Source organism: Salmo salar, chromosome 01, assembly GCF_965601325.2.
Source record: "Salmo salar chromosome 01, fSalSal1, whole genome shotgun sequence".
Classification (NCBI taxonomy): Eukaryota; Metazoa; Chordata; class Actinopteri; order Salmoniformes; family Salmonidae; genus Salmo; species Salmo salar.
Genome location: NC_138291.1, coordinates 17,321,535 through 17,338,371, shown reverse-complemented (window position 1 = coordinate 17,338,371; position 16,837 = coordinate 17,321,535). Strand labels below are relative to the sequence as shown.

Genomic DNA, 16,837 nt, shown 5'->3' with positions numbered 1-16,837 from the left:
ACACAGTCGTGATAAGGGCACAACAACACCTCTTACCCCCTCAGGAGGCTGAAAAGATTTGGCATGGGCACTCAGATCCTCAAAAAGTTATACAGCTGCACCATTGAGAGCATCTTCACTGGCTGCATCACCGCTTGGTATGGCAACTGCTTGGTATCCGACCGCAAGGCGGATACCAGGGGTAGTGCGTACTGCCCAGTACATCACTGGGGCCAAGCTTCCTGACATCCAGGACCTATATACCAGGCGGTGTCAGAAGAAGGCCCTAAAAATGGTCAAAGACTCCAGTCACCCAAGTAATAGACTGTTCAATACGGAAAAAGTGCAATCTCGAAAACCATCAAGCGCTATGATGAAACTGTCTCTCATGAGGACCGCCGCAGTAAAGGAAGACCCAGAGTTACCTCTGCTGCAGAGGATAAGTTCATTAGAGTTACCAGCCTCAGAAATTGCAGCCCAAATAAATGCTTCACAGAGTTCAAGTAACAGACACATCTCAACATCCACTGTTCAGAGGAGACTGCGTGAATCAGGTCATCATGGTTGAATTGCTGCAAAGAAACCACTACTAAAGGACACCAATAAGAAGAAGAGACTTGCTTGGGCCAAAAAACACGAGCAATGGACATTAGACCCGTGGATATCTGTCCTTTGGTCTGATCAGTTCAAATTTGAGATTTTTGGTTCCAACCATCGTGTCTTTGTGAGACAAAGAGTATGTGAACGGATGATGGAACGGATGATGGAGTGCTGTATCAGATGACTTGGCCTCCACAATCACCTGACCTCAACCCAATTGAGATGATTTGGGATGAGATGGACCGCAGAGTGAAGGAAAAGCAGCCAACAAGTGCTCAGCATATGTGGGAATCCTTCATGACTGTTGGAAAAGCATTCTAGGTGAAGCTGGTTGAGAGAATGCCAAGAGTGTGCCAAGCTGTCATCAAGGCAAAGGTGGCTACTTTGAAGAATCTAAAATAGAAAATATATTTTCATTAGTTAAACAGTTTTTTGGTTACTACATGATTCCATATGTGTTATTTCATAGTTAAAAAACAACAACAATTATTTAACCTTTATTTAACTAGGCAAGTCAGTTAATAACAAATTCTTATTTACAATGATGGCCTACACCGGCCAAACCCGGACGGCGCTGTGCCAATTGTGCACCGCCCTATGGGACTCCCAATCACGGCCGGTTGTGATACAGCCTGAATTCGAACCAGGGTGTCTGTAGTGATGCCTCTAACACTGAGATGCAGTGCCTTAGACCGCTGTGCCAAATAGTAAAAATAAAGAAAAACCCTTGAATGAGTAGGTGTGTCCAAACTTTTGACTGGTACTGTATACATCTATATTCTTTTGCTCATCTTTTCGTACTTTTTAACTCGGCATTGTTGGGAAAGGGCTCTTAAGTAAGTAAGCATTTCACGGTTAACTCGACACCTGTTGTATTCGGCGAGTGTGACAAATAAAATTGGATCATCATCGTCATCATCATCATCACCACCACCACAGAAACAAGGTTTGTCTATGCAATAAGCTATTGAATAACTCCTTGGAGAGGTTTTACGCAGAACACAACAATTGAATTTAAAAATAACAAAAATAACAAAAGCTCCAGTTTATAGTCCTATTCATGAATATCCTCATTCAATTAATCTGTGCTTCGCATTCCGAGGATTATGCACATAAGGTGGTGGTGGTGGTATTGTGAATGAAAGCATATTGCTGCGGTGATTTCTACAGCCTGGTGTTGCATGTTGTTTGTGGATACACAGCGCCATCTGGTTTCACTGCATGGCCTAGCACAACAGAGGGAGAATATTTGGCAATAAACCCATGCATGGTCTAGTTGCAGGCCTGGGCAATTCCAGTCTTCGGGGCCTGATTGGTGTCACACTTTTCCCCCATCCCTAGCAAACACACCTGATTTAAAATAATTGCATTTTTATCTGAAGATCATGATTAGTCGATTATTGGAGTCAGGTATGTTAGCTGGGGCTTGGGCAAAAGTGTGACACCAGCCAGGCCCCCGAGGACTGGAGTTGGCCAGGCCTCTAGCACAACAGAGGGAGATGTACAATATTTGGCGATAAGCCCAAAAATGTTTATGACACTTCAAACATTTACAATACCACATTATATTCTGTATTAGACTATAACAATATAACAATTACGCAAGACAACGGTTACATTTGTCATTACTCCCAGCAGGAATGTGTATGTGTTTGTGAGTGTTGGTGTGTACGTGCGTGCGTGTGTGTGTGACAGAGTCTATCTGGGGTCATCCAAGGTCATCATGCTAACAAAGTCTTTGTAGAAGATGAGGTTCTTGTCAGGGTCCATTGCAGCTGACAACATCTCCTCCATCTCTTCCTGGGTGAAGGGCTCTCCTGCAGAGAGGGACACATACCCACAATAGATCTTTATCGATCCATTATACAGAGACAGCCAAAACATTTGCTAACACAGCACCAAACACTCCACACACAGACACACAGACACACAGACACACAGACACACAGACACACAGACACACAGACACACAGACAGACACACAGACACACACACACACACACACACACACACACACACACACACACACACACACACACACACACACACACACACACACACACAGACACACACACACAGACACACACACACAGAGGAGCACCCCTGGAGACGTTTAGGGTGTGCCTTGCTCAAGGGCACAACAACAGTAGGTGGCTCCTGAGGTATTGATGGCAGTTGCCAGCCTGCCTTTATAACCTTGAGGCTACTGCCACCCCCTAGCAGGGTTTCTCAAGGTTGATTCTGAGGACCCATTATATGCTACATGTCACTCCAGCTGAGCATCTATTACATACTAATAAGTCATAAGTACATATGCTTGGTCCAAGGGAACCAACACACTGGAAACTGGTAAGAATAAACACTAAAGTCAACCAGAGACTGTACTGTTGTTCTGGGAGATATATAATCATATAACGCTTGTAGAGTGGATTGTTATCTGTCAGTGTCTGTCTAAACCTTGGACCACTAGAGGGCGTAATATCATCTTGCCTTACACAATGCCCACATAAATGTTAATAAACAGTGACAAGATGTGATATATTTGTGACTTCAGGCCAATGATTCTGTGGTTTTATGTAAGGACCTCTATGTTGCTTTCACCTTACCTTCCTGTGTCATATACTTTGTGAGCTCCTCCAGTTCCAAATGTCCCTTTTTCTGCTTATCTAGAACCTGCAAAGATATTTTAGATGTTTTTCCCTCTTAGCAAATATAAAGATCATAAGGGAACCCAAGGTATGATCCTATACAGTCTGCAATAGAGGGAATTAATCCAAGATAATCTATACAGTCTGCAATAGAGGGAATTAATCCAAGATAACCTACACACTCTACATACAGAACCTATACAGTCCATTACCTCAAATGCCTGGAGCAGCAGGTCTTCTGGGATGGGCCGGAACCTGCAGAGTACACACACACACACACACACACACACACACACACACACACACACACACACACACACACACACACACACACACACACACACACACACACACACACACACACACACACACACACACACACACACACACACACACACACAGATAAGAAGTTACAGAACACACACACCTTTAACACACAAACATACAATCTCATACAGAACATCACTGCAAGTAAGTCAACTATATCAATCATAGTATGTTTGTATAAGGTGCTGCCAACAGAGTTTTTATCTACAACTGAGACCAGGCAGGAACAGGTTAGGATCATTATGCATGTTTTATCAGGGAGCTACGACTACCTCTTATATTAGCTATAAGAGGTAGCTAATAATCTTCCTTCTGGACACACCTACAGTCGTGGCCAAAAGTTTTGAGAATGACACAAATATACATTTTCACAAAGTCTGCAGCCTCCGTTTGTATGATGGCAATTTGCATATACTCCAGAATGTTATGAAGAGTGATCAGATGAATTGCAATTAATTGCAAAGTCCCTCTTTGCCATGCAAATGAACTGAATCCCCAAAAAACATTTCCACTGAATTACAGCCCTGCCACAAAAGGACCAGCTGACATCATGTCAGTGATTCTCTCGTTAACACAGGTGTGAGTGTTGACGAGGACAAGGCTGGAGATCACTCTGTCATGCTGATTGAGTTCGAATAACAGACTGGAAGCTTCAAAAGGAGGGTGGTGCTTGGAATCATTGTTCTTCCTCAGCCAACCATGGTTAACTGCAAGGAAACACGTGCCGTCATCATTGCTTTGCAAAAAAAGGGCTTCACAAGCCAGTAAGATTGCACCTAAATCAACCATTTATCGGATCATCAAGAACTTCAAGGAAAGCGGTTCAATTGTTGTGAAGAAGGCTTCAGGGCGCCCAACAAAGTCCAGCAAGCACCAGGACCGTCTCCTAAAGTTTATTCAGCTGCGGGATCGGGGCACCACCAGTACAGAGCTTGCTCAGGAATGGCAGCAGACAGGTGTGAGTGCATCTGCACGCACAGTGAGGCGAAGTCTTTTGGAGGATGGCCTGGTGTCAAGAAGGGCAGCAAAAAAGCCACTTCTCTCCAGGAAAAACATCAGGGACAGACTGATATTCTGCAAAAGGTACAGGGATTGGACTGCTGAGGACTTTGGTAAAGTCATTTTCTCTAATGAATCCCCGTTCTGATTGTTTGGGGCATCCGGAAAAAAGCTTGTCCGGAGAAGACAAGGTGAGCGCTACCATCAGTCCTGTGTCATGCCAACAGTAAAGCATCCTGAGACCATTCATGTATGGGTTGCTTCTCAGCCAAGAAAGTGGGCTCACTCACAATTTTGCCTAAGAACACAGCCATGAATAAAGAATGGTACCAACACATCCTCCGAGAGCAACTTCTCCCAACCATCCAGGAACAGTTTGGTGACGAACAATGCCTTTTCCAGCATGATGAAGCATCTTGCCATAAGGCAAAAGTGATAACTAAGTGGCTCGGGGAACAAAACATTGATATTTTGGGTCCATGGCCAGGAAACTCCCCAGACCTTAATCCCATTGAGAACTTGTGGTCAATCCTCAAGAGGCGGGTGGACAAACAAAAACCCACAAATTCTGACAAACTCCAAGCATTGATTATGCAATAATGGGCTGTCATCAGTCAGGATGTGGCCCAGAAGTTAATTGACAGCATGCCAGGGCAGATTGCAGAGGTCTTGAAAAAGAAGGGTCAACACTGCAAATATTGACTCGTTGCATCAACTTCATGTAATTGTCAATAAAAGCCTTTGACACTTATGAAATACTTGTAATTATACTTCAGTATTCCATAGTAACATCTGACAAAAATATCTAAAGACACTGAAGCAGCAAACTTTGTGGAAATTAATATTTGTGTCATTCTCAAAACTTTTGGCCATGACTGTACTCTGTCTGTATTTGGAGTAGGATTTAGTTGCCCCTTACACTCTGTGGTATCCCGGGAGGTCTACCCTGTGGGTTGGTGATAGAGGTGATAGAGGGGAGGGGCTCCCTGTGCTGGGAGTACACGGGCTGGGCACCCCGACGCTGATGGTCCCAAGTAGAGATAATTAGGGGAGAATGCAGAATGCAGAATGCAATTAGCAGAATGTAGAATGCAATTAGGAATGCAGAATGCAGAATGCAATTAGGGGAGAACTTGCAGACTTGTTTACGCTGCTGTGCGTTTTGTTGCCGATCTTACTTTGCTACCTGACGGTTTTTTACTTTTTCATTACCGTATATTTTTACTTTTTCCCTCACTCAACTTTTTTCATTCAACTTTTTCACCCCGGAGGTTTTATCTGGACATGGTTCGTCAGGACTTCAAACAGCCGAAGCTAAGTAACATTAACATGATGCCTTCTAATTGCAGTCGTTGTACCTATAATATACAGGAGAACGATCGCCTTACGGCAAGGATAGCTGTGCTGCAAGCCCAGCTTCAGACGCGATCGTTAGGCAAGGGTAATTTCAGTGTAGGAAAGGATGAAACAGCGTCTGTGCCACCAGTAAGTACAGATAGTAACGTTAGTATAAACCCCCTCGCACGGTCCCCGCAGCCGGACATCTTTCTCATGGCTTCTGGAGGGAAACGCTGTAGGAATGCTCAACCGGTGTCGCTTATTCAGCCGACAGAAACTTTCAACCGGTTCTCCCCATTAAGCGAGTCGGAGTCGGAGGCCGAGACTTCTCTGGTCTCTACTCCTCCCGTTGTGGGGTCTGAGACGCCGACGGCTCCCACCATTAGCTCTGACAAATTGAAAACCCTAGTCATTGGCGACTCCATTACCCGCAGTATTAGACTTAAAACTAATCATCCAGCGATCATACACTGTTTACCAGGGGGCAGGGCTACCGACGTTAAGGCTAATCTAAAGACGGTGCTGGCTAAAGCTAAAACTGGCGAGTGTAGAGAGTATAGAGATATTGTTATCCATGTCGGCACCAACGATGTTAGGATGAAACAGTCAGAGGTCACCAAGCGCAACATAGCTTCAGCGTGTAAATCAGCTAGAAAGATGTGTCGGCATCGATTAATTGTCTCTGGCCCCCTCCCAGTTAGGGGGAGTGATGAACTCTACAGCAGAGTCTCACAACTCAATCGCTGGTTGAAAACTGTTTTCTGCCCCTCCCAAAAGATAGAATTTGTAGATAATTGGCCCTCTTTCTGGGACTCACCCACAAACAGGACCAAGCCTGGCCTGTTGAGGAGTGACGGACTCCATCTTAGCTGGAGGGGGTGCTCTCATCTTATCTACGAACATAGACAGGGCTCTAACTCCTCTAGCTCCACAATGAAATAGGGTGCAGGCCAGGCAGCAGGCTGTTAGCCAGCCTGCCAGCTTAGTGGAGTCTGCCACTAGCACAGTCAGCGTAGTCAGCTCAGCTTTCCCCATTGAGACCGTGTCTGTGCCTCGATCTAGGTTGGGCAAAATTAAAAATGGCGGTGTTCGCTTTAGCAATCTCACTAGTATAAAGACCTCCTCCATTCCTGCCATTATTGAAAGAGATTGTGATACCTCACATCTCAAAATTGGGTTACTTAATGTTAGATCCCTCACTTCCAAGGCAGTTATAGTCAATGAACTAATCACTGATAATAATCTTGATGTGATTGGCCTGACTGAAACATGGCTTAAGCCTGATGAATTTACTGTGTTAAATGAGGCCTCACCCCCTGGTTACACTAGTGACCATACCCCCCGTGCATCCGGCAAAGGCGGAGGTGTTGCTAACATTTACGATAGCAAATTTCAATTTAGAAAAAAAAACAATGACGTTTTCGTCTTTTGAGCTTCTAGTCATGAAATCTATGCAGCCTACTCAATCACTTTTTATAGCTACTGTTTACAGGCCTCCTGGGCCATATGCAGTGTTCCTCACTGAGTTCCCTGAATTCTTATCGGATCTTGTAGTCATAGCAGATAATATTCTAATTTTTGGTGACTTTAACATTCACATGGAAAAGTCCACAGACCCACTCCAAAAGGCTTTCGGAGCCATCATCGACTCAGTGGGTTTTGTCCAACATGTCTCTGGACCTACTCACTGCCACAGTCATACTCTGGACCTAGTTTTGTCCCATGGAATAAATGTTGTGGATCTAAATGTTTTTCCTCATAATCCTGGACTATCGGACCACCATTTTATTATGTTTGCAATTGCAACAAATAATCTGCTCAGACCCCAACCAAGGAGCATTAAAAGTCGTGCTATAAATTCTCAGACAACCCAAAGATTCCTTGATGCCATTCCAGACTGCCTCTGCCTACCCAAGGACGTCAGAGGACAAAAATCAGTTAACCACCTAACCGAGGAACTCAATTTAACCTTGCGCAATACCCTAGATGCAGTTGCACCCCTAAAAACTAAAAACATCTGTCATAAGAAACTAGCTCCCTGGTATACAGAAAATACACGAGCTCTGAAGCAAGCTTCCAGAAAATTGGAACGGAAATGGCGCCGCACCAAACTGGAGGTCTTCCGACTAGCTTGGAAGGACAGTACCGTGCAGTATCGAAGAGCCCTTACTGCTGCTCGATCATCCTATTTTTCCAACTTAATTGAGGAAAATAAGAACAATCCGAAATTTCTTTTTGATACTGTCGCAAAGCTAACTAAAAAGCAGCATTCGCAAATGGAGGATGGCTTTCACTTCAGCAGTAATAAATGTATGAACTTCTTTGAGGAAAAGATCATGATCATTAGAAAGCAAATTACAGACTCCTCTTTAAATCTGGGTATTCCTCCAAAGCTCCATTGTCCTGAGTCTACACAACTCTGCCAGGACCTAGGATCAAGGGAGATACTAAAGTGTTTTAGTACTATATCTCTTGACGCAATGATGAAAATAATCATGGCCTCCAAACCCTCAAGCTGCATACTGGACCCTATTCCAACTAAACTACTGAAAGAGCTGCTTCCTGTGCTTGGCCCTCCTATGTTGAACATAATAAACGGCTCTCTATCCACCGGATGTGTACCAAGCTCACTAAAAGTGGCAGTAATAAAGCCTCTCTTGAAAAAGCCGAATCTTGATCCAGAAATTATAAAAAACTATCGGCCTATATCGAATCTTCCATTCCTCTCAAAATTTTTAGAAAAAGCTGTTGCACAGCAACTCACTGCCTTCCTGAAGACAAACAATGTATACGAAACGCTTCAGTCTGGTTTTAGACCCCATCATAGCACTGAGACTGCACTTGTGAAGGTGGTAAATGACCTTTTAATGACGTCAGACCGAGGCTCTGCATCTGTCCTCGTGCTCCTAGATCTTAGTGCCGCTTTTGATACCATCGATCACCACATTCTTTTGGAGAGATTGGAAACCCAAATTGGTCTACATGGACAAGTTCTGGCCTGGTTTAGATCTTATCTGTCGGAAAGATATCAGTTTGTCTCTGTGAATGGTTTGTCTTCTGACAAATCAATTGTAAATTTCGGTGTTCCTCAAGGTTCCGTTTTAGGACGACTATTGTTTTCACTATATATTTTACCTCTTGGGGATGTCATTCGAAAACATAATGTTAAATTTCACTGCTATGCGGACGACACACAGCTGTACATTTCAATGAAACATGGTGAAGCCCCAAAATTGCCCTCGCTAGAAGCCTGTGTTTCAGACATAAAGAAGTGGATGGCTGCAAACTTTCTACTTTTAAACTCGGACAAAACAGAGATGCTTGTTCTAGGTCCCAAGAAACAAAGAGATCTTCTGTTGAATCTGACAATTAATCTGGATGGTTGTACAGTCGTCTCAAATAAAACTGTGAAGGACCTCGGCGTTACTCTGGACCCTGATCTCTCTTTTGAAGAACATATCAAGACTGTTTCAAGGACAGCTTTTTTCCATCTACGTAACATTGCAAAAATCAGAAATTTTCTGTCCAAAAATGACGCAGAAAAATTAATCCATGCTTTTGTTACTTCTAGGCTGGACTACTGCAATTCTCTACTTTCCGGCTACCCGGATAAAGCACTAAATAAACTTCAGTTAGTGCTAAATACGGCTGCTAGAATCCTGACTAGAACCAAAAAATGTGATCATATTACTCCAGTGCTAGCCTCCCTACACTGGCTTCCTGTTAAGGCAAGGGCTGATTTCAAGGTTTTACTGCTAACCTACAAAGCATTACATGGGCTTGCTCCTACTTATCTTTCCGATTTGGTCCTGCCCTACATACCTACACGTACGCTACGGTCACAAGACGCAGGCCTCCTAATTGTCCCTACAATTTCTAAGCAAACGGCTGGAGGTAGGGCTTTCTCCTACAGAGCTCCATTTTTATGGAATGGTCTGCCTACCAATGTGAGAGACGCAGACTCAGTCTCAACCTTTAAGTCTTTACTGAAGACTTATCTCTTCAGTAGGTCCTATGATTAAGTATAGTCTGGCCCAGGAGTGTGAAGGTGAACGGAAAGGCTGGAGCAACGAACCGCCCTTGCTGTCTCTGCCTTGCCGGTTCCCCTCTTTCCACTGGGATTCTCTGCCTCTAACCCTTTTACAGGGGCTGAGTCACTGGCCTACTGGTGTTCTTCCATGCCGTCCATGGGAGGGGTGCGTCACTTGAGTGGGTTGAGTCACTGACGTGGTCTTCCTGTCTGGGTTGGCGCCCCCCCCTTGGGTTGTGCCATGGCGGAGATCGTTGTGGGCTATACTCGGCCTTGTCTTAGGACGGTAAGTTGGTGGTTGGAGACATCCCTCTAGTGGTGTGGGGGCTGTGCTTTGGCAAAGTGGGTGGGGTTATATCCTGCGTGTTTGGCCCTGTCCGGGGGTATCATCGGATGGGGCCACAGTGTCTTCTGATCCCTCCTGTCTCAGCCTCCAGTATTTATGCTGCAGTAGTTTATGTGTCGGGGGGCTAGGGTCAGTCTGTTACATCTGGAGTATTTCTCTTGTCTTATCCGGTGTCCTGTGTGTATTTAAATATGCTCTCTCTAATTCTCTCTTTCTCTCTTTCTGTCTTTCTCTCGGAGGACCTGAGCCCTAGGACCATGCCTCAGGACTACCTGGTATGATGACTCCTTGCTGTCCCCAGTCCACCTGGCCGTGCTGCTGCTCCAGTTTCAACTGTTCTGCCTGCGGCTATGGAACCCTGACCTGTTCACCGGACGTGCTTGTTGCACCCTCGACAACTACTATGATTATTATTATTTGACCATGCTGGTCATTTATGAACATTTTAACATTTTAACATCTTGACTATGTTCTGTTATAATATCCACCCTGCACAGCCAGAAGAAGACTGGCCACCCCTCATAGCCTGGTTCCTCTCTAGGTTTCTTCCTAGGTTTTTGGCCTTTCTAGGGAGTTTTTCCTAGGGAGTTTTTCCTAGCCACCGTGCTTCTTTCACATGCTTTGCTTGCTGTTTGGGGTTTTAGGCTGGGTTTCTGTACAGCACTTTGAGAATATCAGCTGATGTACGAAGGGCTATATAAAAATACATTTGATTTTGATTTGAAATTTGAATGCCAACCAGCCGTGCAGACCACATAAAGGGAACACCGTGGCACACCGCGAGGGAGACAGAGAGAGAGGAGCCAAATTTGAGAAGGGACAAACCTAGGTTATTTTGTTATGTTTATTTTGTTGCCTAGTAAAGTCGTGTTTTCTGACTAGAACCTCCCTGTCTCTGTGATAATCTCTGCACGCTCAACCCAACACCCCACGGTTTACCACATATGGTGGAGAATACGGGCACCTCAGTAGCTTTGGGTGCCGTGGGGTCGAGCGTCTGGAGATTGCCATGGAGGAACTGGTGGCTCAGTTTATACTCAGCCAACAGAAGCAACAGGCTCTCCAGAAGCAAGCGCTGGAGGAGCAGTGCCAACAAAACAGACTGATAGCGGAGATAGCCTAGTTGAAGGGTGGGATGGCTCAGGAGTCTGGTCCAAATCAGTTCCTGGTCAAGTTAATGGAGGACGATGACGTGGAGACGTATTTGTGCATCTTCGAGAGGACGGCGCAGAGGGAAGGGTTGCCCAAGCCCAAGTGGGCCAGCCTTTTGGCACCCTATCTCTCCGGGAAGGCCCAGAAGGCCTACTTCGACTTGAACGCCGACCAGGCAGCAAATTATGAGGGACTCAAACGTGAGATTCTGAGCCATTATTAAGCCTCGCACGCCGTGCACAATTGGTCCATGACTGGGCCTTTGGCCTCCACCTTCTCCCCCGCGCTCAGATGAGCGACCTGGTATGCCAGACCAAGGGCTGGCTACTGACCAACGTACCGTCCCTCCCGACAATCGATAAGGTCGTCCTAGATCAGTACCTTCAGGCCCTCCCCTAGGAAGGCGATGAACCCCCAGAGCCTGGAGGAATTGCTGACTGTGGTGGAAACCCACCAGAACACCCAAGACCTGCTGAAAGGGGCCCGGGCGGAGAGAGTGGACGCAGGGTGGGGGAAGAAAAACACAGAGAGAGGCGAGGGGCTGAAGGGGACCCGGACGGAACCAGCCAAGGCTGTGAAGCGGGAGGGCGACCCGAACCGACGACGACATCCGCTGCTGGACCTAGATCAGAGGCGCTGCTATGAGTGCGGCAAGCCCGGAGACGTTGCATGGCCTTCCCCGGCCGGGAGGAGTCAATGCTCTCCGCATCCCCCAGCTCCGGGGTAACCCGGATGGCGAGTTATGTCACCTCCTGTTGGGCGCACACCAAGACGGCCCCACCGATGGTTCCAGTATGATACGATGGCGTCGACACCAGCGCTCTGCTGGACTTCGGCAGCATGGTGACCCTGGCCCAACCACAGTGGCTCACACGAGAGGGGAAAGACGAACCGGGGGCGAGGAGATGACAAAAAGGTACCCAACAGTGCCGGTGCGGCTAACCACCCCAAGGTGGGAGCGCCAGATGCGCGTGGGGGCTGTTCCTAACCTGCCCGTGCCCATTCTCGGTAGACAGTCACTGTGGAGGAGGGGCCTGGGGAGGCGTGCGCGAGGTAGGAAGGAGAAGAAAAAGGATGGTCACCTGCGCAACCCACTCCCCGCCGCGAGAGGTGTCCACTGGACCCGAGTCGGACCAGGAGGAGGGAGATGACCCCACACCGGGAAGCGAGCCATCGTCTGAGGAGGAACCTCAGGCTACACTTTATGGAGGTGGAGGCACTCGACGGATCGACCGACACGGGAATCATCACGGGCCAGTTTGGGACAGCCCAGTTAGAAGACCTCAACCTCCAGAACGCGAGGGGCCAGGTGATTGCGGTGGATGGCATGCTATTACCCGAGGTAACTGAGTGGTGCTACCCCCACTTCGACATCAAGCATAATTTATTGTATCAGGTAGTAAAGCACAATGGGGAGACAAAAGTAGCTCTTCAGTTATTCTTCCGGTGGGTATTCCGCAGGAAGCAGATGCTGAAGAAGGTCATCGAGAGAGACGGGAGGAACTGGGACCAGCTGCTGCCCCACCTGATGTTCTCGGTGCGCGAGGTACCCCAAACGTCCACTGGGTTCTCCCCCTTTGAGCTCTTGTATGGCCGTCGGCCCCGCGGACTGCTGGACCTAGCCAAGGAGGTCTTGGAGGAGCAACCGACCCCCCTTCTCAGTGTGGTGGAAAACGTGTAGGAGATAAGGGAGAGGATGACGGTGATTTGGCCAGTGGTGAGGGAGCACATGGCCCAGGCGCAACGCGCCGAGGAGCGCGTATACAACCAGGGGGCCCAACCACGAGAGTTCCATCCGGGTGAGAAGGTCTTGGTACTGATCCCCACAATGGAGAGCAAATTCATGGGTACTTCGCATGGGCCCTACAACATCGTGGAGCGGGTAGGAGAATTATAAGGCCCGCCAACCAGGGTGGAGAAAACCCCTTCAGCTTTACCATGTGAACCTAATGAAGAAGTGGCATGAACGAGAGGCGCTGTGCAAGCGCTCCGAGAGTTGGTCCAGTGGAATACGGCCGCGTTCTCCGAGGTGCCGGGCCGCACGGATCTCGTGGAACATCATATCCACACACGTCCGGGAGAAAAAGTCCGTAAACAGCCATACTGGATACCAGAATCCCGGAGGGCGGCGGTCCAGTGGGAAGTGATGACAATGCTAGAGATGGGGGTACCGGAGGAGTCCCACAGTGAGTGGTCTAGCCCTATAGTGCTGGTACCAAAACCAGACGGAACCGTCCGCTTCTGCAATGACTCCCGGGGCCTGAACGAGGTCAGTAAATTAGACGCCTACCCCATTCCCCGGGTGGATGAACTGATTGACCACTTGGGGAAGGCAAGATACGTCAGCACACTGGACCTGACGAAGGGGTACTGGAAGGCCTTCTCCACCCCGGGGGGTATACCACTACCAGGTTCTTCCTTTCAGGCTCCACGGGGCCCCAGCGACCTTTCAGTGACTCATGGACCCGTCTTGCACTGTTGAGTACGCTGCTGCTTATTTAGATGATATAATCGTGCACAGTGACAGTTGGGAGTCCCATCTCTGTAGGTTACAGGCGGTGGTGGATGCACTAAGGGATCCGGGGCTGACCTCGAACCCCCAAAAGTGCAAACTGGGCTACGCCGAGGTGGAGTACCTGGGCTATCGAATCGGGCATAATAACAAAAAATAATAACAAAAAATCAACGCCATTAGGGAATGGCCGGTCCCCTGAACCAAGAGGCAGGTGAAGTCGTTCTTGGGGTTAGCAGGCTACTACAGTCGATTTGTGCCTAACTTTGCCGCAATAGCTTTTCCCCTCAGACATAATGAAGGCACACCTACCCCAGACGGTGCGATGGACGGAAGACACAGAGGCGGCGTTCCAGGCCCTGAAGGACACGGTATATTCGCACCCGGTACTCGTCACCCCGGACTTCTCAACAGACCTCCTGGTCCAGACAGACGCGTCTTGTCCTTAGAGCAGGAAGGTGAGGAGCACCCTATCATGTATATCAGCAGGAAGCTCTGCCCGAGGGAGAAGTACTCGATTGTCGAGAAGGCGTGCCTCGCTGTGAAGTGGGCGCTGGACACCTTCAAGTATTACCTCCTCGGGAGAAAGTTCACCCTGATCACTGACCATGCCCCCAATGTGTGGATGGTAAGCGGTAAGGACACGAATGATCGCGTCACCTTCTGGTATCTGTCATTACAGCGTTTCTCTTTCTCTATCATGCACAGGTCAGGGGCACAGCACGGCAATGCTCTCCAGGAGGAATGCAAACTTAGCCCTGAGCACGCCTCCCTCTCAGTCAGGGCTAAGGGGGGAGGGGGGTGTGCGGTATTCCGGAAGTCTACCCCGGGGGTTGGTGATAGAGGGGAGGTACGTTCCGTGACATTGGCTCCCTCTGCTGGGAGTACACGGGCTGGGCACCCCGACGCTGATGGTCCCAAAGTAGAGGTAATTAGGGGAGAGTGCCAACCAGCCGTGCAGGCCACATAAAGGGAGCACCGTGGCACACCGCGAGGGAGACAGAGAGAGAGGCACGGAACCGAATCTGAGAAGAAGGACCGAGCCAAACTTAAGTTATTTTGATATGTTTATTTTGTTGCCTAGTAAAGTCGTGTTTTCTCTGCATGCTCAACCCAACACCCCACGATTTACCACAACTCTTAAAAAATAGGTGCTATCTAGAACCTAAAATGGTTCTTCAGCTGCCCCCACAGGTGAACCCTTTAAAGAACTATTTTTGGTTCCATGTAGACAACGATCAGATTCCATATAGAATCCTTTCCACTGAGAGTTCCACATAGAACCCAAAAGGGTTCTACCTGGAACCCAAAATGGTTCTACCTGGAACCCAAAAAGGGTTCTCCTATGGGGACAGCAAAGGACCCTTTTGGAACCATTTTTTCTTAGTGTAGACACTGATCTAAGGTAAGTGTTGCTACCTGTAAGAACAGAGGCAGGGCAAGTGTTTCCAGAAAAACCTACTGCACCAGTTCTAGGAATTCCTAGAAACTACACAGACAGCCAGACAAGTCAAGTACAGTCAAATCCTCCAATTTGTCTCTCTGTCTGAGATCAATGTGTTTCAACTGATTGTATGTCTCTCTACCTCTCCTGCTCTCTCTCCTGTGTTCTTACATTGTCTGATACAGCCCCATCTCACACTGTGAATGCCTCTTTCCAATGTTCTTACTTGCGCTCCATTAGAACCTTGGTCATGGTGGGGAGGAACTTCTCAAAGCGGATGTATCCCGTTGGCTCCTCCTCCTCAATCTAGGGGAACAGTTTGTTCACAAATATTATGGTCTGAAATTGTAGCAACATTTGTGGGGAATTTACAGTATGTGAGTGTTGGTCCTTTTTTTACTTCTACATTACGTGATTGTCCCCTGGCTTCTAACACCCTTCTACCTTTGCATTTGTTCTTCAAGAAAACAGAGTAAAACCAGCCATACCTGCTTAGTTAAATATGTCCCATTGTTGTCCTCTCTATGTTCATGTACATATGCACGGTTGACTGTAAGCCGCTTTGGATAAAAGTGTCTGCTAAATGACATACTGTATACTGTTATTATGTATTTGATCAAAAGGATGCCCTTACCTCTGCTATGACGTCATGTAGCTCCCCTTCGTTAGGGAAGCAGCCTAGGGAGCGGATGATAGTGCCGATCTCCCTTCGACAGAAGCACAGCACCACCATATAATACAACACAGTATAAACCTAAATCATTGTGGTAAGCCTATTTAGTATCATGTCTGTTGTAAGCCTGTCTACGTGGGCCTGACTATATCATTCTGCTCACCTGACATCCACTGTCTTGTTTAACTCGTGGTCAAACACATCAAAAGCAGCGCGGATCTTCTTGTGGACCTCCGATACTATGGCCTCTACAACAGCAAATACAACAGACAAATCAAAAGCCCGTCGTTAGCTGAAACTAGTGCTACCTTTCAAATGTATCTCAAATTACCTGTATCTACAAGTTAAAGCGATAAAACAACGATTTAAATAGATTTTGAAGCCCATTTCATACCTGCGCTTTCCTTGTCTTCAGACATTTTCTTTATTTACTGTTGTTGCTAGGAGACCATATATAGTTTTTGATTGGCAGGACCACTAAACTAGCGCAGGATTCAATGTTTTGGAAAGTTCAAGTAGAAACTTGTAAAATAGAACTCGCCATGCCTCTCCGACATGTAGACCAAGCAATCTGTTGGCTCTATTCAATGCATTTCTATCTGCAACCTTCGACAAAGTTTGGCAACTGAATGTGGCCCTAGTTGATTTTAGCAGTTCGAGATATAAATGGCCAGAGATAAGGTTCTGACCACACTGGTAGTGAATGTCAGTTTGTGTTCTAATGTCTCATTTATAAAAGAAGTGTATATTTCTATTGCACGGTCCAAAGCCAGACTTTTTCGATGCGTA

At 47.1% G+C, this 16,837-nt stretch overlaps 1 protein-coding gene across 3 annotated transcripts; it reads right to left on the bottom strand.

Annotated features, from left to right (window-relative positions):
• Positions 1 to 1,063: 1,063 nt before the first annotated feature.
• drc8 (dynein regulatory complex subunit 8) lies at positions 1,064 to 16,547 on the bottom strand. Of its 3 annotated transcripts, XM_014139699.3 has the most exons (8): positions 16,443 to 16,545; positions 16,212 to 16,296; positions 16,010 to 16,082; positions 15,602 to 15,681; positions 5,473 to 5,574; positions 3,440 to 3,482; positions 3,186 to 3,252; positions 1,064 to 2,396 (listed from the first exon to the last, which is right to left on the bottom strand). In XM_014139699.3, the coding sequence occupies exons 1-8, from the start codon at positions 16,465 to 16,467 to the stop codon at positions 2,278 to 2,280; spliced, it is 594 nt and encodes a 197-aa protein (XP_013995174.1). In that variant the 5' UTR covers positions 16,468 to 16,545; the 3' UTR covers positions 1,064 to 2,277. The 3 variants fall into 3 exon arrangements, with proteins under 3 accessions (XP_013995174.1, XP_013995264.1, XP_013995353.1); XM_014139789.3 differs by lacking the exon at positions 5,473 to 5,574 and having other exon boundaries at positions 16,443 to 16,544; XM_014139878.3 differs by lacking the exons at positions 1,064 to 2,396; positions 3,186 to 3,252; positions 3,440 to 3,482; positions 5,473 to 5,574 and adding an exon at positions 14,692 to 14,839 and having other exon boundaries at positions 16,443 to 16,547.
• Between the last annotated feature and the right edge of the window lie 290 nt (positions 16,548 to 16,837).